Consider the following 27,301-nt stretch of genomic DNA (forward strand, 5'->3'; position numbering starts at 1 on the left):
TCTTTTTCTATTAAATTAAGTATTATTATGTATTATTTTAATTACCTTATTGCGATTTTGAAATAGCTACATTTCAATTAACCGGTAAACTTTAAATTAAGGGTAGCACAATTGCACATTGTGGCAACGCCATGTCAGGGATGCAGGCTGGCGAAGTGTCAATCACATGTCTTGAAATGTACCGTTATAAAGGGTGAATCTGTGCTCTCTCTTTCTCTCTCTATCTCCCCAGCTCGCTCGCGCCTTTGAGGAGCTTGTGCTCCAAGCCGTCGGCGTTTCGGTTTGCTTCGTTTGGTTTTCAGTTCGCTTTCCAGCTCAGTCGCTGTCAGTCGCTCTGCGCGCTCTTTTCTCGACGGTCGTGTGTGTGCGTGCACGCGCTGTTGTGTGTTTGCGTGTGTGTGTGCGTCGTGGGCCATTTGTTTGGTGCCAATTTATTTGGCCGAAACTCCAATGCGAGTTGTACGGAAAATTATGAATTGTGCTGGCCCAGAAACATGAGAAGCTTTGCGGCCCTGAAACACTGTAATTAAAACCTGCTGGATTCGGCCTACTCACAAAAAAATAAAAAGAAACAAAACCAAGTCTCCAACTCCACACTGTAAAGTTTGGTGCGTTGTGTAATCAGTCCGACGAAACGGAGTTTCTCGCTTTGTTTGTTTTTCTCCGCTTTATTTTCGGCAACAACAAAAATATATTTTTAAATTGCTTTAAGCTTGCGGAGTTTTGTGGAAAAAGCTTCAACCCAACTTCATAACTTGACAATTAAATCATCGCAGGTGAGTTCGAATAATACATTTCACACACGTTGTACATACATACATACGATATATACTACTTAATACTACGAAAGCTGAGCAAATAAGCGCTGCTCCACTTTATTTGGTGGGTCACTATAAAAAACAGACCTCAAAACACCAAATTATCGATTTTCTTTCGGGGAGCTCCGTTTCTGGCGCACTTTTTTTTATATTATTCTGCAATTTTGTTCCTGCATGTGAACGTGTGTGCGTTGGCTTGGTTGTGTGTGTATTTAATCAAGAACAGAAACTGTTTTTCTGCAGCTTACCGTTAGCCGAGCAACCGCATTTGCATTTTGTCACATTGTCAAGGCAACGCTACCCAAACGCCATATGGTCGCGATCTGATACCCTATCCCAATGCACATAAACTCGGCCATTTGCGAAGACCCGTGGGATTGGCGACACTCTCATATTACGGGTGAAAGTGGGAGTCGATCTCAAGAGATCGAATATGCATAATATAATACTGCAATATGTCTGATATATATACATACATTGTATTTGAATGTAAGGGTATTTACCAACCTTGTTCCTAATTCTTTAGATTTTCCTTCTTGATGTTTATGTCTGTTGGAATTGCGACGCTAGCATTATTGGGATTTCTTGTGTTTGTTGTTCTTGCATTATTTGTTTTTTCATTACTGGCACGCGTTTCAGTTTCATCGTTCTTTTTTGCATCCTTTGACCCCGATTGCAGTTCCGACTTGTTTTGATCGCCAAAAAAACAAATACATACGCCTTGAAATCGCTTTCGAACACTGATTTTAACGCATAAGCCCCGTTCGTTAATAAATTATTGAAGTTATGACTTCAGAGAAGCGAGTTTATTTGCCAAATTTGGATATGCCCACGCTTCGAATTTGAATCAGCAGAAAAAAAAACATGTTAATTGCCCTGAAGCGTTATATTTCGTCTGGAAAAGAACAAAGCAAATGCTCGAAAATCGAATTTTTTTTTTAGTATCTTTAACCCGAGGGCGTGGAAACCAAAACGTATCTGTCTACCTTAGTCACTTGCCTGTATTTGTGAGCGATGATTAATCATAATAATTTGTATTAAGACCCCTTAAACCACGCTGCCGGCAATTTCTGTTGGTAACAGTAAAGCTCCTTTCAGTTACTTGGTTTATGTTCATTTTGGCATTGGTTACTTTCGAAAAGCCTTTCGCAAATACAACCACCTTAGCTCATATAAATATAAACATACTTATATATGTTCATACATATTTATTAATACAGATAAAGCATGGCCAATGACTTGCACTCGAAAATGTTAATTGAACCATGAAAAAGCGTATAAATTAGAACTTTGCAAATATACACCAAAAATACCGATGAAAAGAAATCTGTTAATTGAAGCTGCAAACTGGAATTTTTAATAAAAAAAATATAATTAACACTGGATGACTAAATGGCACCCAAAAAAGTGTGAAGTGAAGATCAGGCAATTAAGTGTAAGAAGCAATTGAATAAGAAAAAACAAGCGCAATCAACATTTATTACCAAATGTCAAATATAATTTAAGATGGCAATTTTGTCGCATAACAAATTATTTGCTTTTAGCCTTTCAGAGGCAACTGCAATTTGATTGCAATCATTTAGATTGAGTTTTTCATGACTTTAATTGAGGCAGTGTGATATTAAGAAACTTAACGGGCAAAATGATGAATTGGTTAACTCAGCCGCAATTGTATACATTAATAAATAAAACGCTATCATTAGTGGGAAATTATTTTATTTCCGAATAATTTTCTTATCAAATTTAATTAAATAATGTCCATTATCTACTGATAATAATCAATCCACCCATATAACTCACTCGTGCGGTGATGTGCTTATCTATCTGATTTGATAATAAAATTACGTTAATAAATGGTGGCAGATGTTTTTTTATTTGGCGAGTACTAAATTTGAAATCATGAATAATAGTGACAGCCTATTAGTGTAAGTAACTTATAATTTAGAACAGAGTTAGATACACTTGAATTACTGCGGAAAAAATATCATTTAACATCCAATGAGTCTCTAACATGTAATCACCTTCCGGGTAAGGGAGAATTTTCGTAACATGGTGATTAACCGTATCGGTGGAAAGTTTTTCCACAATAATATCGCTCTAATGAGGGGCAGAAATGTGAACTTTTGTTAATATAGGCATAACCATAAACCATTTAAATATACATACATTATATGGACAGGAGTGGTTTAAGTTGGAAAACTCCTTAATCATGTCAAAGAAATACTTTGCTACGGGATTTGCCTTTTGATGTTTGAAAAAATGGCAAGCATCTATAGTTTGATTGTATAAAAACGGCCTGTAACCATTAAACCTTTTGTACAATCCAAAGTTGACCTGAAATGTTATCATATAGTTAGTTCACTAGTCGCAAAAGGTTTTAAAAAAATGTAATATTTACCCGTGCTTTGGTAATTGGCAGTTTATACAGGGTTACCCTTCCCGAAATATATTTATATGTTCGATTTATCGATTTCAGAGTGCATTGCGTAAATTCCGCAAAATCTTTGTTCACTGACCTACACTTAAAGTTCGTAAACTCCACTCGGGGTGTTATCTATAATATTTTGGTTTTAGATGTGTTATTTCATTATATATACATATATATTAGTTACTTACCTCTTTTACCATTAACATGAGCACCAGTAAAGAAAATACTAAAGTTAGCTTCGTGCACATCATGTTATATCGATAGACTCTGACGAACTGAAATCTATTAGCCACGGGCAAAATTTATGGTACACAAAATTGGATTTCAAAATTTATCGATCAGAAATATTTCGTTTTAATGGAATAATAATTATGACTATGATTATGATTATGAAAGAAAATGTTTACATTAGGGCTATTAACGTGCGTAATTTAATTTAATTGGTAAACAACACCGAAAAATATTAAAATATATAAAAACATTATATGACTTCGTGTTAAATTTATTCTTACCATCACTTATCATTGCCACAAAAAGTTCTTTTGGTCACAGATTAAAATGCAAAGAATCATATTTTGCTTCTAGCTTAAAGCTGTTTGTCTAGAAATTTATCAAGATTTTGACGATGAAGGACAGACAGACAGGAAAAAGCTTCTTTGTCATGCGGCATGCTCGTAAATGTAATGGCATCTGCGAGATACAAAGATACATTCGCAGCGCGCGCATTACGTGCATAAATATTACAGATGCGACGCTATCCAAATGTCAGATGTCATTCGTAATGCAGAAAGGCCTGATGTAATGGTAAATGTCAGCCAAGGATAGTGGAGCATAATACGATTGGCTATCGGGTCGATATGCAAATGTAATGGTTAACCAGATGAAGTTGAACAATATCACAGTAAGGTACTTGGAAACGTAATTCCAATATGTTAATACATAATATGTATTGTATTTTTTTTTAACTGGAATATAAAACTTCCCAGAACTAAGTGACCCAAATGCATGTTGCATATACGTTTTAAAGTGGAAACTTAAAGTTAGCCTAACACTAATTAACTGCTCCCCAAGCATGACCGGAGTGACCCTTCCTTAACCATGTTCAGAGTACAGAACCAAATAAAATCAGTGCCCTGTCCCAGTGAAAAGGTAGCCCAGTTACATGGAGCACGATGAACTGCAATCCCCGTGAGGAAATGGGTAGCGACTGCAGTCGCAGCTCACTGAAGCATCAAACGACCAGAAGGTGACTTAAAGCTGCTACCCGGAGCCTTGAATCCACAACTTCCGATTCCACTCCACTCCACACCACTCCATTCCACTCCACTCCATTCCATTCCGATCCGTCCCGCAATTGCATTCTGTGTGCGTGCCGAGAACGAGTACGAGTATCTTGCAGATACGTATACGTTCCTCCAGTGCTCCATGGTCATAAATGAGCAACCAAGCACGACAGCCTCGCGGCATCGACTGACATCCCACTTAAAGAGTGGATGTGCTCCACCCGTAAATCGCATCCACAGCCCTTCCTTTCATCCAACAAAATATCAACCACGGATACACCCCCAACATATATGTATATACACATATACCGTCGGTGACAAACGCCAAGTGTGCATAACTTTTAGTAGAGCATGAAAAATTAACTTTAATTCGATTGTAGGCAGTTCCCAGATGGCTCTTCGTCCATTACATCTACCGGCGACGACGAAGTGCCTGGGTGCAGTTTCGTTCGCCAGGCAATTAATGTGTGATAATTAAATTGTGATATCAGCTGAACAATTTACCAATTAAAGCAGCAAAGAGCTGCTGATGGCTGCTCCACCACTTGGCTTGTAGGTGCGGATGCTCAAGATAAATTGCATGAAATATTAAGAGATTAATGTATTTATTAAAACATGAATAGCCAAAAACATACATAGAAGGTTACTACCATTTTGATATGTTTTTGTACTAAATGTTCTCAGTTTTCACATCATAAGCGGCAATCGAAAACCTTAACACCTGACCTACCTCAAAGGATTGGTGGCCAAGGCAGAGCACTTCTCACGTCCTTCCTGGATATTAGAAACTCGCACTGAACTTCCTCTCCTATTTCGCCGCATCTCTAGTTCGTGATCCAGCTAATGAGCAATTTAGCAGGAGCACTCACATCCTCGACCGTCATCCTTTCGCTGCCAAAGAGGCAGCGAAGCGTTATGGCAACTGTCTGGCGGGCAAGGATAATGCCACAGACACTTGAGCCGCGATGGGCTTAGGTCAAAAGGCAGTTCATGTGGCTATCTTTATAGGTTGGTTCCCAGCCTGGAAAATTTGCATGTTTTGCACAATATCTCGAGCCACCCCCGGCGTCCAATCAGGGGGGATTACATTTTTGGTGGTGACTGCTTATGCTTTATGAGCAATTAATATGTCAGTTAGCGGCGGCTTGGACAGATTGATGGGGTTGTTGGCTCGAATCGAGCCGAAAACGAAAGCAAGCCGCAGCAATTAGATGGCGGAACTGTCAACGGCAGGCACGAATTGCCAGTAACTTGGAAAGTTTTCCTTCATTTTCCTCAGTGGCTCGTGCTCGGCACGTTTTTGCATGATTTCCGGCGCACCCTCGCCGATTTTTCCGTGCCTGATCAGAACTGGACTGTACTGTTGGGTTAACAAGGACACTCCCTTTGCATTTTTAGGCCGACTCGAGCGTGCGGCACATTATCCTTAAGCGTTGCCGCGCCAGGCGCCTGTGTCTTTATGTCCCAGCTACAAGTGTATATGCTGAGAACAGCTTTTTCTCTGGAGAAAGGAAGGAGAGTAGAGAAGTTGGCGGTGGCTTGCGAATCAGGACATGGCGCGTGTTCGGCCCAAAGTTCCCGTGGGAATTCCCAGAAATCTCATATCGTGGGCGTGCGAACAAATCTGTACCTTGACTCATTATGTTTAAATAGGTTTGCTTCGTTTCAAGGCAAAGGTCTTTTTCCTATTGTAAAATTTAAATTTCTAAAATATGTGTTCCTTAAAATAACATTAAAAACCTTTTGCCTGCCTCAATAACTCAAAGATTTAACCACAAACCAAAAAAAAAAAATACTTACCACAGCCAACAAGTTATATATCTGCGTGCCTGCTTTTGATTTCTTCAGCACTTACAAAACTTTTTCGAACTTTATCCAGGCAATCAATTTCAATCAATTCCACCTTATTCGTTACCTGCAGTCCTTGAGCTGAATTTAATTCCTGCTCCGTTTGGTGAGCAGTTCAATCCCGAAAAAGCAATTCCAGAGATGAGAGGTAGCAAATTTAAAACCACACACCCAAGGGTATACATATATGTACGGATACAGATACAGAACACAATCAACCCACAGGCAATAAGAAAAAATATTGAGTTTCAGCATTTCTTCAGAGAAGAACTTTAATGGACATCCGGCTTTTATTATGCTTAGTCTTATTATTATTGTTTTCCCACCTTCAAGGTGTGTGTGTGTGCTAGCTGATGATGACGAAGAGGATGAGAAGCACCTCAAGTGCAATTGAAAAAGCCAAAACCGCACAGAGCCAACAATAATAAAAGCAATAATACCAACCAAAAGCAAGCAACAACAAATGAATGTACTATGTTGATATTTGCGTTGGCCAAGGAAACGTCTTTGGCGTGGTCGATTGTCGGATGGAAAACGCGGAGGAAAATCCACCAGACAGTAGAAGATAGAAGCTATGGCTTTCAGAACGAGGAGGACTGCGCCTCATTAAGTGCCCGACGGCCTTTGGTTTATGGTCGCCAGCTAGATGGCGGATTAGCGCAATTGCACAACTACTACTATATATACTATACTATACTATATGTTTGCTGTCGCTGGCACTTTTGCGGGGGTGTCGACTTCGGCGTTGTCTAAAACAAGTTTAGGCGTTTCAATGTTCCTCATTAATCTTGTGGCATGCCCCACGAAAACAGGGAACACCAATCAACAGAAGTGCCACGCCTTGAGGTGGAGGCCCGACTTGGATGCCTTACCATTTGCCTTATTGATTGACTTGCGGGGGCTCGAAATTTAGCACCATCCGTTGTATAACTGTTGCGGATACACGTTGCGTTCCTTAACTGGAATAAGGTGATAATCCGATTATCTTTAATAGCTATTAAACGTCAAAGCAGGAAATGCAAGAAAAGAAAAAACAGCTTACACCTTCAATAAATAGTCGATTGCTAAACAAAGTACAAAGTAACTTAAAACTTACAAGTGGTATTCTTCAGATTAACTAGACACTTTCTCTAATTTTTCGGAGTTAAACAGCATCACTTTAAACAGTTTCCCAGAATTCAAGACTTCTGTCTGAAAATGCACACAATTTGACATTCAACTGGCACTTTTCGCCCCTTTTCCCCCAAATAAAAACGGACGTCTCGAGGGGGAAAACGGACGTTCTGCAAACCAGAAAAAAAACGAATTGCATTAATGCAATTTTAGCATCTGCAACCGTGCTGAGGAAAACTAAACGGGCACGTTCCACTTGGTGTCCGCGGTCGTCGTCAGCATTCTGTGTCTGCATCTGCATCTCCATATGCAACTGCAACTGCATCTGCATCCAGTGAGTTTTGAGCCGCGAATGGAGCAGGGAGGACAATTGGACACCAGACATGGCAGCCCGGAGTCCACTGGAATCGTTCCAAATTGCCGGCGCATGACTCCGTCCATTTGTAGAGAAGAAAGAGTAGAAGAAAAAATAAGAAACGGAGGAGTATCTTCTGATGAAGAAATGCTGTAAAATGGAATTGCATTACACACACTTTAGGTGCCATTTGTGTGGCAATGGGTGGAGGGAGGGGGGAAATTTGAAGGCGAAGCCATGAAGTTGATGATGCGCCAACAAATTGGATGCGTAATGGCTAAGCGAGAGCTGAGCCACAATTGATATATTTATAGTTATGGCCAATAGGGACTCGTCGTAACCCCTGCAACGTCATTTCACTTTCGACCAAATGGGCGAAAGTCAGCTTGCTTAATATTTCCGAAAAGGCATTAAGCTAAATTGGTCTTGAAACACAAATCTTAATGACTTTATATACATACAAATACCTGAGGTCTTCAACAGAATCGGAAAATTAATTAGCAGCCATGGGAATAGCCGAGAAAAGTGCTTGGAATTTATTCGCGCCGAACTTAGTATGAAATATTTTCACTGGCATTCCCAACTGGCTGTGCACTATTATTAAATTAAATTCCAATAAAATCGTGCTTGGTTCACACGCTGGTGCTCACCTCTCAAGGTTTCGGTGTCCTCTAATGCTGGTATTTATTCTATATTTTTATTGCAATCCTCTCTTTATTGGCTCTAATCCGTTAAATGCTTTTTAATTGCATCTGCAACCTTATCCCAGGGACACTTGAAAATTCAGTTCGCATCGCCAGGGGAAAGTGGGCGGAAATATATTTGAAAAGGGGGTGGTTGAGAGGGCGTGAGCAACCCTAGGCTAATTGGTTGGGCGTGAAATTTGTGAGTTTAATTTTTTTAGGTCTCGGTTAGCTGTAAACCCCTGGAAAATTAAGGACCCCTACAATGTGACCCTGTGGGAGACGAAGTTGATAAAGAACGGGGAGATGCAATCTCCCACTTTTTATCGGCTTAAAATAACATTGGTTAGAAAGTCCGCCAAAGCAAATAAATTATCCATAAGATAAATAAGTAGGGTTACCATTAAACAGATTTAATGATGTACTTAACCTAAAATAATATGCTTAACTAATGATGAGTGTGTTATTTATTCAAATTTATCTTTAAAAAGAATTGTTTTATGGCAATAGGAAGAAGAATTTTATATACAAAATAATTTTTTAACATAATTATTTCCTATGAGCGTACATATGATCGTGTGCTTTTTGTTCTCAGTGCAATAACTTTAAATCACTTTAAGCTTCAGTTCATTCAACCGCAAGCCGAGCTTAGCATTCAAAAAGCTCTTTCACCTGCCCGACAAAGCTTTTAAGCCCTCGAGCCACTCAAGTTTGCGGCTCATCTCGGCGACGTCTCAAGAACGTACTCAAGAAACGAACATAAGCCCTAGGCTAAAAGCACACATGCTAACATTTACTTGGCCAAACACATACATGCAGTTTTAAATTAAAAACAAATTGCGAACACGAGACTAAATATGTTGCAGCTATCATGACCCTAATGACCGTGGGAACTTTTTATAAACGTCACTGACATTGTTAGCTGAGTGCCCAAGTGTGAATGTGCACATGTGTGTACTTGGTTGTAAGCAGGCTCTTAAGTTTCTTTTAAGAGAGACTTGAGTTCAAGCATTGCCAGATTAAAAGCATTTTTAAAATTTTGTAACGGAAACAGCAGCTTTAATAATAACTTTAATAACTGTTTTAGTACTCTATTTATAATAAAGAATCTTGTTTTCATTTCAGCTTTTTCGAGGCAGCTTAAATTAATACAAGGTAAGCAATTTAAAATATTTTATACAACGAGAGAGAGAGAACGAAACAAGTTTTATTTTCTGTTATATATTTTAAACAAATTTTCCTGAAACAGCTATAAAACACACAATGGGATTAAATCCTCAGAGCTAATATACAAACCTTTAAAAATTCACAAAAAATTACTTTCAATCTCGATTATGAAAACATTGGTATAATCGATTATTCATCACCCCGTTCGAATTGTCGCAAAATTATTTCAAATATTGCCCAACAATTGATTTGTTAATCTTCTTGTCTGCAAAATGGAAATCCTTAACAATTGACACAGCAATTTGTATGAGTAATTGGCTTCTTAATCGCAATTACAGGCCAGATTGGGTTCAATTCGGGGGGATTGTATTGGTTTGGATTACTCATGCCAAACTATTAGACTGTGTTTGAGCGTATTTGTTGCCATTTGCGAGCCTTTCATTGCGGCATTTTGCGCATTTTGATTGAAATTTTGATTATGTTGCACATGTGGCTTTTGTCTGCCCCGCAGCCCCATTGACTGACATTGATTTCTCAGCTTATGGCCATTTCCCTATTTCCCCATCCCGCTTCTTCTTCCGTTTTCCCCTTACCCCATTGTCTGGCATTATCTTTTGTCGGTTCATTCTGCGATGGGAGGTGGGTGGGTTTGTCTGGGATCTGGGGTCTCCCCTTTCAGTGCTAGCTGTTTTCATTATGGTTTATCTAAAAGTGTCGAGTAATGGCTGAAATGGCTTTAACACATTTAACACACGGAAAAAAGGCATTATTTTCTATACTTTTAACGTAATGGAGTCAAGCTTTATATTTCCAACATCTTGTGTTTTAAGTAAATCAATTCATAACTTATTTTGGTTAATTTGGAAAATAATAATCACCTTTTGAGTGGTTTTTCCCAAACTCGAAAAAGTTTGAAATTTTTATGTCACCTTTTTACGGCTATTGTAACTTGTGTATATCTCTAGGAAATATAAAAATAATAATAATAATCTCTTTTCTCAGTGTAAGTCTGCTTTATACATAGTTGCAGCACTTTGTTTTGTTCTGCATTTAAATTGCGATAATGTTGGCGAGATTGGGTGCCATGTGTAGGTAGCAATGGTTTGCTCCCAATAGTCTTGATACCATTCTTTTTACTACCTGATTTTATGGGCTACCTGGATTAAAGTCGCTGCTGCATTGCAATTTTTCGCACGTTTCATTGCTGAAAACTCTCTTATTATCTATTTCTATGACTGTCTCACGCGCACATTTGGGAATTTATCTTTCGGAGTTATCTATGTGTCTCTTAGCGCAGAATTTTCTCTTAAAGAGCGAACGACCTTGCATCGCGCGCTCTTTTGTTCTACGTTTTCCGCTCTCGCATTTCGATCGATCATTTTGCCATTGTTGTCACGGAATTTAGGTTGGGCAACTAATTCAAATCGATAAGTTCAATACATTGATTACCGAGCCTTGATTATTGTTCAGTTAATCAGTTTTTATTATTTTCATTTGTTTTGTATGTCCGTTGGGATTTCATAACCACCTGGCCATCTCTTGCATTTTGTTAATAGCTAAGTCTTTGGTAACTCTCTTTGATGACTGACTCTCTTGAGTGCCATAATCATTTCCATTCAAACCACTCCGCTCTTCATACTCCATGTGAAAAAAACTGGCAGCTGCAGAACCAACGAAACCAACTGGTTTTGAATGCCCTTCTATCACTTCAATGGGGTATCTGAAATCTGATTTCGCAGACAAAAAATATGTTTTCAAATCCATATGCATAAATTGAAAATATAAGATAAAATCTCTTTTTCGGGATTAATTATGTTCATTACGCATCCTTTTAAAGGTCTTATCCTTACTATTTGTAATTTTTACACCTATGCAAAATTAATAATTTATGTTACCAATTTTCCAAGAATTTGAGTGCTCACTTTCTGTTAAAGGAATACGCCTAAACACATTTCCGAACTTTAAATCCCAGTCGTATGGGTTAGGTATAAATCTGAGAGCCAGAGATATTACAAAACAATTAAAGGACCTTTTTGAACTACCCGGCTTTGTAATTATCTTAGCACTGGGCGGTTTGGGAAATTCGCAGAGTTAAATAATAAAATTGAGCTCGTGTTTTCCCAGAACTTTTTCAACTTGTCCCGACCGCAAATCTTTTAAGCCACGGTCAGCAAATCGCGATCACCAAATGCAGCGCATCTGAGATTATACCTGGCCGAGATACCTCAAACGCCTCTCTCGCTCGCTCAACTTCAGCTATCTCACTCCCACTCTTGAAAACCTACAAGCTGCAGAAACGCGTCGCAGTTTTATCATTATCACAACAAATACAAACACAGCAGAGGTGAGATGGAAGAAGCAGAACGACGTCGTCGTTGGTAGTAAATAAACACAATGGAACTGAGCAAATCCACAAACGAACTGGTGCACTAAAAAAATTACTTTAAAAATAATAAATAAAATTAAAAACTAAATTAATAATAATGGGATTATAGGTTATATTAAAATTATAATTCAAAATCCCTATGAAATGAGTAAGATCACTCTTCCCTCAAAGTGTTCTTAACAATACATAACACCACATTCAGTTGAAATCATGGCAAAGACTTTTCTCAGTGCACACACACACAGGCAGAAACACCCTGTAACAGCTGTCGCTCTCTTCCGCTCTTTGCACGCTCGCACTCTTTCCTCTCGACTCAAACAGCGTTGAGCGTGCGGACAGAGTCAGCCAGTACAGTAGAGCAATTTGAGCCGCCGCATCGAGCTAACCGCTTACCGCTTGCCGGACAAACGCGTTCCGTTTTCCCTCCGCTTCCATTCGCCTTTGGCCCACTGTCGTCGTCGGTTGTCCAAATGTCCGCGTAGGGATAGTGTAACCTATTTCCAATTTCCCGGGGGGGTCATAGTAAAAAGTTAACACCTAAGTAGTCCAGGCCTTTTGGGCCAAGCCGATCCCAGCCATCCATTTACCGGGCTCTTAACACGGGGATCGTTTTAATCGGTGTCGCGTTGTCGTTATTTCGGTTTTTCGCGATTTTCCCCACATTCCGTGTGCTGTGTGCTGTGCGAGGTGTTCTTGGAATTAATAAATAGTTAAAACCGAAACGTTGGCAAAAATCCACTGAATGAGCAAGAAAATTATATAAGGCCCGAACCGGATTTATTTATTAATTATACATACGAATGTGACCAAAACAAAAACAGACTGACAACAAAACTCGGCTTTGGGATATACCAAAAAAAAAGCAACTCAAATACAAACCGATCCCGATATATAAATGGTAAATGCTTAAACCCAAAAAACCAGTAACAACAGCCAAAGTTGAGCTTGACTTGAGCTTCGGATTTAAAGCCAAGTTAAAACGAGTTTTTTGTTGTGCAAAATCAGATTTGCATATATGTAATTCTTGTGCAGCTTTACGCTCGTTGTTGCTGCTTTGACATTTGTAAAAACATAATATGCATTTTTGTAACAATTCCAGTTTTTGACGTCTTCAATATGCATTGGTATAGAAAACTAAAAACAGCTGTTCAAACTATGAAAACCTATACTAGACTTTTCTTCGCCATAAGCTAAAGTATTCAAAATACGTTTCGGGGCATTAATTTTAATAATCAGGGGGAGTATTTGTATTAAGGTTATAGCGATACCAGTAATTTAGAATGAATTACCCAGCTAAAAACTCAATAAATCTTTGCAGTTTGCACTTGAACATAGCAATTGAGAGAGGGTTAGGTTAACAAAGGAAATATATAAACACAATTAGCAATTAGCTGCTTTTGGCTGGATCACATGAACGCACATACAAATGTACATATGTATCTAAAAAGTTACGATTGACTGGATTCTACTGGTCTCCAGTCTCTCACGTTTCCGAAGATGAATCATTTGGCATGACTAAAACTTTTCGAATCGAATCGAATATATAAAGTATATTTTGTCTATTTCAAATATAGTCCCACACTTCAGTTTAAAATCCAATGAGTTTCTGCCGAAGCATGCGCATATTCTTACCACAAACGTTTTCCCAGCACTTTTGTAAAGTTAATTTATTTTAATGTATACTGTGTGCCAAATTATTTGACTGTCAACTGCATAAATTACTACGATAACAAACAAAACGAAAAAAAAAAAGAAAAGTGGCAAAGGCAAAATGGAAAATGGGGAAAATTTCCCATTGAAATGAGTAATGAATTGGTTTGGGGCGGCTGAGAACGGAACCAACTGAGAGTGGGTGAAAATATATTATAATTACAGTGTAATTAAATGCCAACTTGGCCCCGGCTTTCGCCAGAAGAGAGTTTTTTGCAGCCACAAACTATAGGATACTTTTGCTTTGCATAATTATGCTGTTCAACTTGATTTACTCGGAATGTTCTTCAAGATCTTGAGGTTCCACCAAAGGGCTCCCTGATTTATGCTTCACTTTTTTTTTTTTTTTTTGGTATCAAGGCCTCTCAGCCTGGCCAGATTATAAATCTCAGCAGTTCATAAAAACTTCAGGCAAAAAGCTCCAGCAAAAACCATTCAGAAACATTCCAAGAAAAGCCAGAAACACAAACGAAAAAAAACTGGTAACAAGCCGAGGAAAAAAGTAAGAACATAATACTACCTGGGTGCAGTTGGACTTGAGTTAAGCCAACTCTGGGATGGAGGAGCCGCGTCGAATGGAACCGGTTTGGTGGCTGGCTGCCAGCCAGCCGACTCCAACTTTTCTCACATGCCTTTCGATTATGCCAAGTCGACTGCATTCTTCGAGACGCGGCTTTCGCTAAACGTTTGGCTAAGACCGAGCTCTCAGCTCCAAGCTCCAGCTGCCCATCCTCGAGCTCCGACCCATCGGTCTGCAAGTTCAACACTCAATCGAGGAGTTAGGCCTCAACTTCAACTTCAACTTGATCGCTGCCTCGACTGTGGCTGCATAAAACTTTAATTTCATGGAATTTCCTTTCTATTTTTATGCTGCAACGCCGATGATTAACAACAGCAGCAGCCAGGCAGCCAACTGCCAACAAAGAGAGACGTTGGACAAGTCAAGAACACGGGAACAAGTCCAAGACCAAGTCTAACTCCAAGTCATGGCTGCCAGCTCTTCAACTTCTGGGCCATTAACTTGGCTCTGCAGACGGGACAAAGCGGGCATGGGGCACCTGGCATTCTGCATCTAAGGCAGGAAATTAAAAATGCAAAAAATTGGATAATTATGCATGTAAACGTTTTGTCATTAAGTTGATACTTAAATGCTGCGGCGATTAACAGGCAGATTTTAATTGAAAATATCGCTATTAAATCGGCAGGGAAGACACGGGGAGTCCTTTAGCTGTATTTCTTTCTTTTATAAAAACCACTTGCAATTATGAACCTTAAAGGGTATTAGAGAGTTTGTAACTTTTTGTTTGTTCTTGACATTTTCCTTGCCTGCCAATAGCTAACTAGCCGTAAAGCAAACATTTCGCATTAATGCCAAGAAGTTTTCTCGCCTCTCGAAGGCCCGACTAAGTCGACACGCCAACTTGGTAATAACTTGGCCTTGGCTGGGCTAAGTTGGCCCAAAACCGCAGCGCCTTAAGAATGTCAAAGGGCATGCTTGGATATGATTACGCGAATTTCCGTTCCTAGCTCTTTTTTTTATTGCCTTTAATGAGCCAGTTCAATTTCCGGTCTGTCAGTTGGTTGTGCTTTGATAAAGGATTAATCTTATATAGAAACTACATAGTTTGCAGATTTGCTATGAATATGTATTTATGGCTTGTCAGCTTTATTATAAGAATAAGTTATTAAGCAGTTCAAGTAGTATTTGAAAAGGGAATATACATAACTACATATATGAACACTTAGTTATTTTCGGATTGTCCCACTTCACTAATTCCAAACAATTGTTAATGCTATTTTGCATACTTACAAGTCATTCTTTGTATAGGTAAATATAATTACTTTAGCTCTGATATAAAATTCTATCGAAATAGAACGTTTATTTACCAACGCCAAATTCTAGTAAGTTTCCAAATACCGTGGCACACCTGTTCGTTCGCCTGGCTTATTAGGCAAATAGGGGACTATTTGCCCCAGTATTACTGTGCCCCCACAAAACACTAGGATGGCTTCTTTTGGCAAGTATGTGGGTTGTTTGTTTAGTTTCCTATCGATTATTTTCATTGGGTGTTTGCACTGCCTACTTTTGGGCGCTGGCACCCGGAAAATGCTAAACCAATTGGCCAACAGCTGTTTCGTGTGATGTCTATTTGCCTGGCATCAACGTTGAAGAGCGTTGACAATGGGAACAGAGAAAACTAACGTGGTTACACTTTTGTGCGCCATAAAATTGATTTGACTCCTCCCCACCTTTTCGACTACCAACTATGACAATCAGAGCAGAGAATGCCACTGGAAAATAGCGGGAGACAACCGTTTGGAAAATCGTCAGGCTTGGCTGACTTTCCATCGCCTCGGATTTTGGACCACGTTGCCTCCGCGACGACCTTTACCGCCATAAATCGGTTGGATAATCGTCTAAACTTAGCAGTTATCTAAACATAGTTGCTGGTGATGTCACGTAACTTTCCACAAAACTTGTAAGCAAACAAATTCTCCTGTTTTTTCGCTTATCGCAAAGTCACATTTTGAAAAATCCCTTTCCCATTTTAAAACTGTCAGATAAAAGAGCTCTTTAGCCAGTTTTTCGTTGCCTCTGTCTGGGAAAGAAAAATATTACATCTTGTGTACTTTGATTACACGAGGCTTGCTGTAGATCAACATTTGGATAAATGCTTAGGAAACTAAAGTAGTGACTTTAAAAATCTTGTTTGTAATCTAACATTTTTCTGGCATTTGTATCAAGTTACCAGGGTCATTACAAATTCAGTATAAGGATTGAATAAATTCAAATAAGCTTTGGTGTGGAAGTTGTCTTAGGAATTTGTTTTCAACGCATTATACATTCTTGTGCATATTAAATTAGTTCTTAGTATTCCCCAGTGATTTTCTTCTCCGGTTTTCCCTCGCTTTATGAGTTATGAATGCGTAATGGTAAATGTGCTTTGGATGAATGATTGATTGTTGGAAATTTCTCTGTCTTTTTCACCTTTGGTCTTGTCTTCATTGAATTGCATATTTTAATGGCTTTAACGTGCCGCAGGGCTCAGAAACAGGTTCCCCGAAAAATTCGGTTAACTTTGAAACAGCGAGTTGAGTCATCGAAATATTTATTTGCATAATGAGTGTAAACAAAGTTTGTAAGCGTGGTTAGCAGAAAAAATCGTACGCTCACAAAAGTGGCTGAAAGCATCTGCCGGCTGGCTAACAAACAAAGGATAACAAGGATCTTCGATCGTCCTGTTGAGACACGAACCAAAAGAGTCTGTCTACCTGGAAATTCGGAAATCGTGGCAAATCGAAGTCACTATTTTGAGAACAGACGGCGGCATGTGCGCGAGTCAGATTCCCCACTTAACCAGAGAATCCTTCGAGTATCCTTCGCCACGTGCAACGAGCATATGGCAGGATCCTGGTAAAAGGTACGAAAGAGACAGAGAGCCGAACAACAACTGCTGGCAGGGGCTGCATTCGTTTCAAACGACAGATGCAAACCATTTCGAAGTCTTTCAAATTGTGACCCGCTTGCATGTCTCGTGTTCGCCAGGACAGAACACTTCTTATAAGGTATATGGATGGTACATATATGCCCACCTCCAGTCTACAAACTCACATGTGTATAGCTCGCAGGCGTGCCTATTGTTTTTATTTTCATTTTTTGTGTGCCTGCATTTCTACTTCCGTTCGTCGGGTTTTTGAGGTTTCTCTCAAGTGTTTTTGTGCTGGAAATACTCGAATTGGAGTTTGTTTTGTTAAAGGATGTGGTGGAACAGTTAGGATTGTATGTATACATCTTGCACATATCGATTTCCCAATTTCTTCTACTCTATGATAAGGATAAAATTGTAAATGCACTTTTTGAGATGCATTTCTGTGTTCCTGCTTTATAAACAATAATTTGTTGATGATTTTTGTTGTTAAATTTTACCAGACAGTCGCATTTTTCCTAATATTTGCATCTTGCCAGCTTCCCTAGTCACCTTTTTTTCTCACACTTACCTTTTCCCACACCCCCCGCCTAGTTTTCGATAATTCCCATATAGAACCATGTTTGGCAGACACATAATGGTCAGATCAACGCCCAATTGACAGCTAATAATTATGCGCAGCATACCCTATAGTATTTCGCTCAATGACAGGAACCCCTGTGCAATTAGAACCCTGCCTTGCCTGCATAGGACATGGGTGCATAGGAATTCCCTCCCCCCAATCTTCTAGTGCTTTAACGTTTTAGGGGTGCATTTGGGTCAGCGTGTGAAATACCTTTGCATCCGTGCGTAAAGTAACCCAAGCTAGCGATCCAGGATTCTCGATATCGAAGAATCCTTCATGCGAAATCCCACGGAGTTCAAGAAACTCCTTTATCCTAGAAAAATATTTCTTACCCTTTCTTGGCTTCTATATATACCCATTGTCATTGTTTTTGGATTAAAGTACGCGAAGACGTTGCTGAGTTTGAACAGCTAAATTGCGTCACCGGGGGGAAAAAAATCGCATGCTTCCCTTAAGATTCCACAAGTTTTTGCCAGATGCTGTGCGATCTTTTGTTGCTGTCTCATTATTTGCGTTAAAACTTTTTCGGCTTTTTGGCTGCGAATTCTTTGCGCACTTCCTTTAAAGTAACCAAAAAAAACCAGGCAAAAAAGCAATGCTAGCTGTTTTCTCTGAAGATTTATTATACGGTGAACTTTTAAGGTTGCCCAGATGTTTGGCTGCCTTGATACCTCTCCACTTTTCCACCGAGCTGCTTGCTGGGGGCTACAGATACTATTTAGAAAAGCTCATTGGAATTAACTTATATGACTCCGTGGGGGCTAACCTGCAATTTATGGGCTTAGATGCGACAAATTTTATTGCTGGCCAAAGTTCAGTGTTTGGTGTTCAAACTGGGAAAATAAATATGGATTTTGATATTTGAAGTATTTAAAATAGTATGTTTGTGATTATCTAATACATATATTTCATTTATAAACTTATCATTATTTATGTTAATCACGAACGACAAAACATAAATATTAACAAATAATCCTTTGGAAATCTCCCTGGGCAAAATTGATACGCAATTTCCGGTCACAAAATCCTTGGAGTCATGCCTCATTGCACCTTATTGTGGTGGCTAATTGAAGGCATTATCGTTCAGCTCCCGCTACCCATAAAAAATGTAAAATACACAAGCGCACACATACAACGCTTAATTTCTCCTTTAAATATTCACACAAAACGCTGTCTGATATATTTCAAATTTATTTCACAAAAAAAAAAAAAACGAAGAGTTCCCACGACCACCGACACAAGGAAGAGCATTAAAAATTATAAATTCCTGCAGTTGAGGGCAACCCTCGAAGGACGAGGATGCGGATGGAGGACCAAGGGGCAGAGGAACTCGATGGTGGTTGATAAGACCCCTAGCCAGGCCAAACAAAAAAAAAAAAGAAGGACTGCAGACAGACAGAAGCGTATGGCGGGAATAATTATAATTTTATATCGAGTACTAGCAAAAAAAAAAAAAAAGAAAGGAAGCCATTAAACGTGTATCCTTTTCTGACCATCACTTCGGCGTGTGAAATTTTCAAAACGCATTTCACAATGTTAGTTTTAACACTGACGTTCTTAACTAAAGGAAACCATTGAATGGAATACCTAAAAGTGAGGATAATTAGTGGAAAAAACTTGAGTTGGTTACTTAAAGAAAGCTGCACTTCAAAATGTGGATAGTTTTGATTCAAAAAAAAACTTCGAAAACTAAAAGGCGCTCTTCACCGTAACTTTACTCCACTTTACTTTGTACAGAACTGAAAAATCCAATTATCATTTTAATTGCCGCACGTATGTATCTTGCCTGCATTTCGATTTATTCCCTCCGCAGAAACTTGAATGCCATCAAACATCCGAGTGCCATCACACATATCCTGAAAGGACAATCCATAACTGTGATGAATGCAAGTTAAGCTTGCATTTGGGCATCACATAGATATGGCACTGTCGATGATGGGAAATGGGTTGACCAGTTGCCTGAAAGGACTAAACTTTTCTAAAAGGATTTCCGAGGTGTCACACATACCCCAGAAGGAGGCTAGACTGTTGGAAAAGTCATTGGCACTCTGAGCGAAATGCAACAAGTGTCGATGCCCTTTTGAGGGCAGAGTAAAATTGAATTTCATTTGACATGTTCCCACTCTAGATCGAGGCTTGATTGCGGTTATGCAATACAAATTACTATATGGGCTGCGAGCATACAGATACAAAAGTGTCATTGACTGCGCTGGTTTTGTCATGCCAGGGTTAATTGTTTAATGCTAAATTAAAAACAAACTGGAAAAAATCGCCATGTTCTAGCGAGGCATTTCGTCACCAAGTTAATAAAGACAGTCAGCCATGTGGCGAATGATTTACAATGCTAGCTGCGGTCCACGGGGCATGGCTATCATGAAAGAAAGAGTTTAATGAATTAATTACGCTGGGTGTCGCAGGCACAACCCTGAAGAATGGTCAAAGGTCAACGAAGTTGCAGACAAAAATTAACTTGTGCCGGGGATAATTATTCACCAACTAAAGTCAGTTACGTTTCAATGAAGTTATTATTCCTTAACTCCATTCGTCCGAATTTACTTCTATTCCGCGAATAATAATTGCTTACTGTAGCCATGGAAAATACCCCGTCTAGTTCACCATATTAATTACCATATCACAAAGAGAAAATAAATATGTTCGTATCGGGCAAACATTGATAACGAACAAATATCTCCCCATACTTTATATTATTTTTTCATTTTTATCAAAGCAAACTGCAGTCGGATCTGATTCTCTGGCAAACACGTACACAGATTTTACGTCTGGAACCTGTTTCGTGCCTCGATTATTGGTTGAATGAACCCTTTCCGGATGGTGCCCCACACCCCGGTGTCCAAACCCTTCTACAAAATGCTATAGCCAGTCGATTGTTGTCATTTCTGAAATCATGTTTACTTTTAGTGCGTGATTTGGATTTTATTTTTGTCGTTTTCTGCCCATCTTTCCATAAGATAGCTTACGCATTTCATGAATCATAGATACTAAACTTTTGGTCAAGTTTACTTCGGCTTTTATGGGATTTTAAAGTGGTTTGTTTGAGAGAATTGACGAAATTTATAGGTCAATTTTTTTCTTTCCATTTTAAGAATATTTACCATTGCCAATTTGAGCCCGCGCCCCTACAAATTTTATGAAAACAAATTCAAGAAAATGTCCTTCAGTTCAGCAGCCATAATGTCGCCTTCTGGCCAATGAATTTATTCAGTTTTATTGTTATTGGGTTGCCCTTTTGGTGAGTGCTCTGAGAACTTTTAAGCCAAATGCCAAGAGCATTTGTAAATCATTTTCTTCTACCCACCACACCATCATATTTTCTTACAAGCCTCTGACCCACTTTAAAAAATGTTTAGATGCTTTTTGTGTTCACAATTCGATTAGCGTCTATGGGAAAAATGCAGTCAAACCGCATCCCAGCGGAAAAGTCAACGCCCTTCTTCAAAAGTCTTCTAATGAAGCCGGAAAACCAAAAGCCATATCACAAACCAGAGCCAAAGCAAAGCTACAAATTGTGGGATCATGGTGGCGTGGTCACCAAGTAACCAAGAACCGAACTTCTGGCCTTCGGGAGTAAATCAAATGTTCAAACTGGTTTCGTAACACATACCGTTAACGGCTTAAGTGGCCAAGAAGAAAGTCAAGTTGCAACGGAATTCCGAATTGAACTTTAAATGTTCTGCTAACATTTTATAACTCGACAATCGTCGAATCACATATAAGTTGGACAAATAAGCCCAATTAGCCTGAGTAACCTGACACTGTGCAAGTTGGTCAATTAACATGACCAGGCTAATGGTCGAAGATGTCTGGCTGAAACGTGGAAAACCATTGGGAAAAAGCTGTGGTGGGTATGAACTGTGGTTGAATCCATTTTATATGACGACTCTGGCCTTTGGGTTCTCAGAGATCTAAATATGCAAACGAAATGTGGACAGCTTACAGATTATACCCTTATTTAGTTCACACAAATATTAGATAATTTAAAGAGTTAACAAAAATACGTTGGGTAACGTTTTTTGTGTGGTCTTATCAAGCGCACACTTCAAAGCGTTTATTAAAAAATAAAATATCGCAGCTAGACAACCATAAATATTGCTCGTAAAATTTACATTTTTGATATTCCTCCAGTCTTATGAAAAGCAAAGCAAAATATGCACAGTTTTGTTATGATTTTGCGATAATTGCAGACGCTTAGTTTATCAACAGTTTACCGCAATACGAGGCATGTGATAAAGTCACAAAAATGTCAACCCGTGTCACCGCAGCGCTGAGAAAACAAAAGCCTCGGGCGAAGTCAAAGCAAATAAATTCTAAAAGTCAGCAAAAAAAAAAAAAAGAAAAGAAATATGAAAAATTAAATATGTGTGTAAACAATTACGTGAGACACCCGACTGGCCACGCCCACCGCCCACAGCCGCCCACACGTTGCGATAAGCGATTGGAGGCCGTTGGCATTAATTGCTCCTCCCGACTTCAGTTCTAGTTCGGGCCAAGCCGTGGAGGTTGGCTGGCATTATCTGTACGTGGTCGCGAAAAAAGCTCTTAATGGATCGCAGTTGTTGGTGGGGGGAAAATAAAAATTATGTACTATTCGAGGACACTCTTGATCTCGACTCAATGACAATATCGAGGGGGCGTTGAATCAAAAACCCGAAAAGCCGATAAACCAAAGTGCTTTCATGTGTCGATTGCGATAAGGAGGGGTGTGAATCATGCATATTGGAGACGTCAGCACTGATAATGCTGCGTACCCCCCACAAGAAACTATAACACCAACACTCTCTACACATTTTCCAGATCGCGCCCATCAATTTAATTTAATCAAAAGCAGTTACTCAAATTCAATGAATAAATAAATTTGCGCAGCCCAACGAGCCAATAAACGGATCAATAAACCGAAATACAATACACGATTTCCGCTGGCATCTGGCAACGCTGTCCGTTGGCAGCTTGTAACGGTTATTCACGACAATTTACTCACGCCCCGAACGAGTGCAGCGAAAACAGCGAGTGCGAGCGAGAGGGCTAGCGAGCAGGCATGGGAAACTCCTCGTCACACACGCACGAACCACTCGAGCGCGGCTTCACACGCGGAAAATTCGGTGATGTTAAAAATGGGGTAGGTTTTTGAACTCCACTTAGATACGATCCCCAGTTCCACAGAGGGTTGAACTGCAACAAACCGCACTTGTTTCGATCTCTCTCTCTCTCTCTCTCGTTTAATATGTTACACAACTAATGACTGATAATGTATCCTTATCCCATAGAAATCCGCTTCCTTCCGGTTTAGCAAGAAATCGCCGAAGAAAATGGATCGTCTGCGTCGCTCCTTTCGCGATTCCTTTAGGCGTCGCAAGGATCGCGTTCCCGAATCCTCGAAGCCGCATCAGTGGCAGGCGGACGAGGAGGCCGTGCGATCGGCCACCTGCTCCTTCTCCGTTAAGTATCTGGGATGTGTCGAGGTCTTCGAATCGCGCGGCATGCAGGTCTGCGAGGAGGCACTCAAGGTCTTGAGGGTAAGTGCTTAAAAGCATGAATTAAGGATGGACTTGAGGCATAACAAGATGAAGAACTGACTATAGAAATAATACTTAATACATATTATGTTAGTTATTTATCTTTTATGTCTTTGAGTCCTTCGTTAATCTTCATCTAGCCAATAACTAATTGCTTGTTTTTTGACATTTAGCAATCCCGTCGTCGTCCTGTCCGCGGATTACTTCATGTCAGCGGTGACGGCCTGCGAGTGGTGGACGACGAGACCAAGGGCCTGATAGTGGACCAGACCATCGAGAAGGTCAGCTTCTGTGCACCGGATCGCAATCACGAACGCGGCTTCAGCTACATATGCCGGGATGGAACCACTCGTCGCTGGATGTGCCACGGCTTCCTGGCGTGCAAGGACTCTGGCGAGCGATTATCCCATGCCGTGGGCTGTGCTTTTGCCGTTTGTCTGGAGCGAAAGCAGCGACGCGACAAGGAGTGCGGCGTAACGATGACCTTCGACACGAAGAACTCGACCTTCACGCGGACCGGATCCTTCCGTCAGCAGACGTTGACGGAGCGTCTGGCAATGGCCACAGTGGGCACAAATGAGCGGAGCCTAGATGGGCCGGGATCAGCAATGCCGGGTCCTCCGGCGGCCACCGTCAAGCCTTTCAATCCCTTCGCCATCGAACGGCCCCATGCCACGCCCAATATGCTGGAGCGTCAGAGTTCGTTCCGTTTGAGCACGATTGGCAGTCAGTCGCCGTTCAAGCGCCAGATGTCACTGCGCATCAACGATCTTCCGTCCAATGCCGATCGTCAGAGGGCCTTCCTGGCCGCCGCCGCTGGCAATCCACTGCAGACGCCACTGCGAAGTGTTTCGCCCATTGCCGAGGTCTCGCCGGCCAAGTCTGCTGGAGCGGATCCGTCGTCAGCTGCCGCTGTAGCCGCCGATTCTGTGAGCCAACTGTGTCAGGAGCTCAGCCAGGGCCTCTCGCTCTTGACCCAGACAGACGCCCTATTGGCCGCCGGCGAGGATCTAAACTTCAACAACAATCGCAGCATTAATCAGAACATTATTGCCGCAGAGAAGCAGGTGCAACATGTACACTCATATGCCCCTCCGACAGCACAAGTGACGCCTCGAGTGGCCAGCACCACGCCCACATATCAGACGCTCCATTCCCAGTCGCCCTCGCGGTCGGAGCAGAGCATCGAAACCTCAACGGAACTGCCCAATGCTGAGCAGTGGCTGGGTCATGTGGTGCGCAGTACGTCTCCGGCAGCACCGAAGCGGCCCACTTATTTGGCCAATGTTGGCCGAGCTCAGACACTGGCCAGTGGCACTGGCGCTGCAGTTGGAGGCGGTGGCCCAGACGATCCATTCGACGCCGAGTGGGTGGCAAATGTGGCAGCGGCCAAGCAATTGTCGCCAGACTTGCCGATACCGAGCACTGCGCGCTCGCCTCTGGCCAGGCACAGCACCAATCCGTTCATCTCACCGCCCAAGGCGCCGGCGCAGTCATTCCAGGTGCAGCTCTAGGCAGCGAATCCGGGGTCACCAGGGGGACAAAGTGTGGTTCGCTTGAAAAAAACGTAACTTAGTTTAAAGTTCAGGGGCAGGATCGGGCCAAACAGAGAATCGAACAAAGATGGATAGATGGATGGCTGGATCGGATGGAGGTTATCAGAGATACTTAACGCAAACATAACTAATGTTGAATTATGCATATAGAAAACATAAACTACAGTTACTCACACGCAAAACGCATCAAGTACAGTAAATAAATCCATCAATGGCGCTTAGCACTAGGCCAAACCTTAAATTGCTTCGAGTAAAATAAATCATCAGATCGTAAGAGATCTTATACCGAATATCAGTCTTATAAGCGGTTTTGAGTATGACACTAGGAATTAAAGTTGTACGACATGTAATTTTTAAAAGACTTGAGTAATTCTTCGATCATTCTTCCCATACTAAAAGACCGTTTCTATTGACTAGACTGATACTGGGGAAGATCCCTTAGTCACTCAACAATTGACCAAGCTACCAAGTTACCCACGAAAGTCCACCATAAAGCAAACAACAAAACAAAAACAAATGGCACCCTCTAAGCTTAAACGCAAACTCTGTATTATACTTTGGTAATGCCCTTCCACTACTTGTTGATTGATCCCACTAAGAATAATGATTATGTATGAATATGTATGTTGATATGTAGGAAGCTCTATGTCATAGAGCCGATTATTATTATATCAGTGTCAGTGTGCGGTACACCGTTTTTATATCAAATCTTTTATTATTTAACTTAATTTTTAAATCTGTACAAAATGTATTATACTTAAATTATAAATATAATTTAAAAATAAACAAAATGGAAACGTAAAAACTTCAAGTTATTTAAACATAAAAATCAAGCAGCTAAACGCATTGCAACTAAGACGATATAGAAATATTGAAATAAATAAAGTTATATAGAAACATATTACATATATTATAAAAGACGAAGCCAAATTCGGCAAACAGAAATACATTCGATTTGTGCGCTTCTGACATGTATTTGTTTTATTTTTGCGGAATATTTTTTGACACATCCCAATATATTTTAAAGGAATACAAAATCACGTAACCAATGCACCAATTGTTACCTAATGTTTATAGGCTGATTATTTAAACCCTAGATAGTATAAACTAGAAAACAAATCCAGTCATTGTTCCTAAGAAGAATTAGCAGTCAAGTGAATCGCACTTATCAGTATTTACATAAAGCATAACTACATAAATCAACAGATCGACTTCCCTCAAACCTATGCAAAGGTTTTGTATATATGTATAAAAAGCGAGTCGCTCTGAATGATTTATCAATTGATTTGCCTTGCAAACTGTCACCTGGCTTTTTTGGAAATGTAACTAAGTTTTTTCTAGAAAATCAGAACTTTTCTATGAATTTACACGGGCACTAATGTAACATAAGGACGACTTAAAAACAAATACCAATTTGAAAGGATATTATTTTGTCTCAATATTACATAAATTGGTATGGAAGGAAAAGTATATATATATATGTTACTTATCTACTTATATATATATATAGTTAATCATAATATTCCTTTGAATAGTTTCCCACCTCGATCATTTCTAAACGTTCAGGATGCATTTTTTGGGGTTTAACATAATTATTTGTACCAATATACACCCTGAAATTTGAAAATAGTCGTAGGCGGAGGAGGTTTTATGAAGAAGAGACAAAAATCTAAATAAAGGCACACAAATAATTATCACATAAACACCTTATATAGAAAAAGCATATCGTTTCGTTTGACGTTTAGTAAAATTGACATGCAAAGAAAATGTTATACATATATAGATGCCACATATTATCTGAGATATTATGCTTATTTATTTACAAAAATGTCAGTTGAAAGGTAGTTATTGGAAATTCAAATATTGTGAAGCATTGATCATTCATTTGAAAGTTAAATAAACGGTATGAAAATACATAAATAGTCAATGCAAATAATTGTTGCAGCCAATTTGTTTTATGATTCATAATATGTGGGCCCCACTAAAATTTTATGCACGATTTTCAGCAAATTGAGCATCCCTTGGCTGTCGAGGAAACGAAAACAGGACCTCAAGCATCACGTCAAATTGAAACTAAAGGGATAAATCGACAGTAACAGCTTTTTCCCGTTCTCATTAGAGTCCATATGGGATTTTCCTAAAACGAATTTAACTTCTCATGGTTTATTTTATTAGTCTTACACACTGTTCAAATATCTTATAGATTTATTTATTTGCTATTGATTCGTGCGATATCAGTTTATTATAAATAAGAACTATTTGGTAAGTAATTAGCAAGCAAGTTAAACTAATTACTGTGCTAAAATAAACAAGTCCCGATCTCTGTCCCGCTGGTCTGTCCCGTAGAGGTCCCAAACGGTCCCGTACTGG

General features: G+C 39.9%; 2 protein-coding genes across 3 annotated transcripts; one reads left to right on the forward strand and one right to left on the reverse strand.

The window, feature by feature from the left end:
• Window positions 1-308: 308 nt before the first annotated feature.
• LOC6611814 (protein numb) lies at window positions 309-25,900 on the forward strand. 2 transcript variants are annotated; one of them, XM_032713976.1, is made up of 4 exons: window positions 309-776; window positions 9,654-9,683; window positions 23,127-23,375; window positions 23,549-25,900. In XM_032713976.1, exons 3-4 carry the CDS (start codon window positions 23,169-23,171, stop codon window positions 24,887-24,889), a joined length of 1,548 nt encoding a protein of 515 aa, XP_032569867.1. In that variant the 5' UTR covers window positions 309-776; window positions 9,654-9,683; window positions 23,127-23,168; the 3' UTR covers window positions 24,890-25,900. The 2 variants fall into 2 exon arrangements, with proteins under 2 accessions (XP_032569867.1, XP_002036336.1); XM_002036300.2 differs by lacking the exons at window positions 309-776; window positions 9,654-9,683 and adding exons at window positions 12,438-12,979; window positions 22,657-22,978.
• Window positions 2,760-4,314, reverse strand: LOC6611813. The gene is made up of 4 exons (XM_002036299.2): window positions 3,435-4,314; window positions 3,217-3,372; window positions 2,985-3,152; window positions 2,760-2,915 (listed from the first exon to the last, which is right to left on the reverse strand). The coding sequence occupies exons 1-4, from the start codon at window positions 3,495-3,497 to the stop codon at window positions 2,760-2,762; spliced, it is 543 nt and encodes a 180-aa protein (XP_002036335.1). The 5' UTR covers window positions 3,498-4,314.
• Window positions 25,901-27,301: the final 1,401 nt, after the last annotated feature.

The sequence above is a fragment of the Drosophila sechellia genome, chromosome 2L (genome assembly GCF_004382195.2).
Source record: "Drosophila sechellia strain sech25 chromosome 2L, ASM438219v1, whole genome shotgun sequence".
NCBI classification, from domain to species: domain Eukaryota; kingdom Metazoa; phylum Arthropoda; class Insecta; order Diptera; family Drosophilidae; genus Drosophila; species Drosophila sechellia.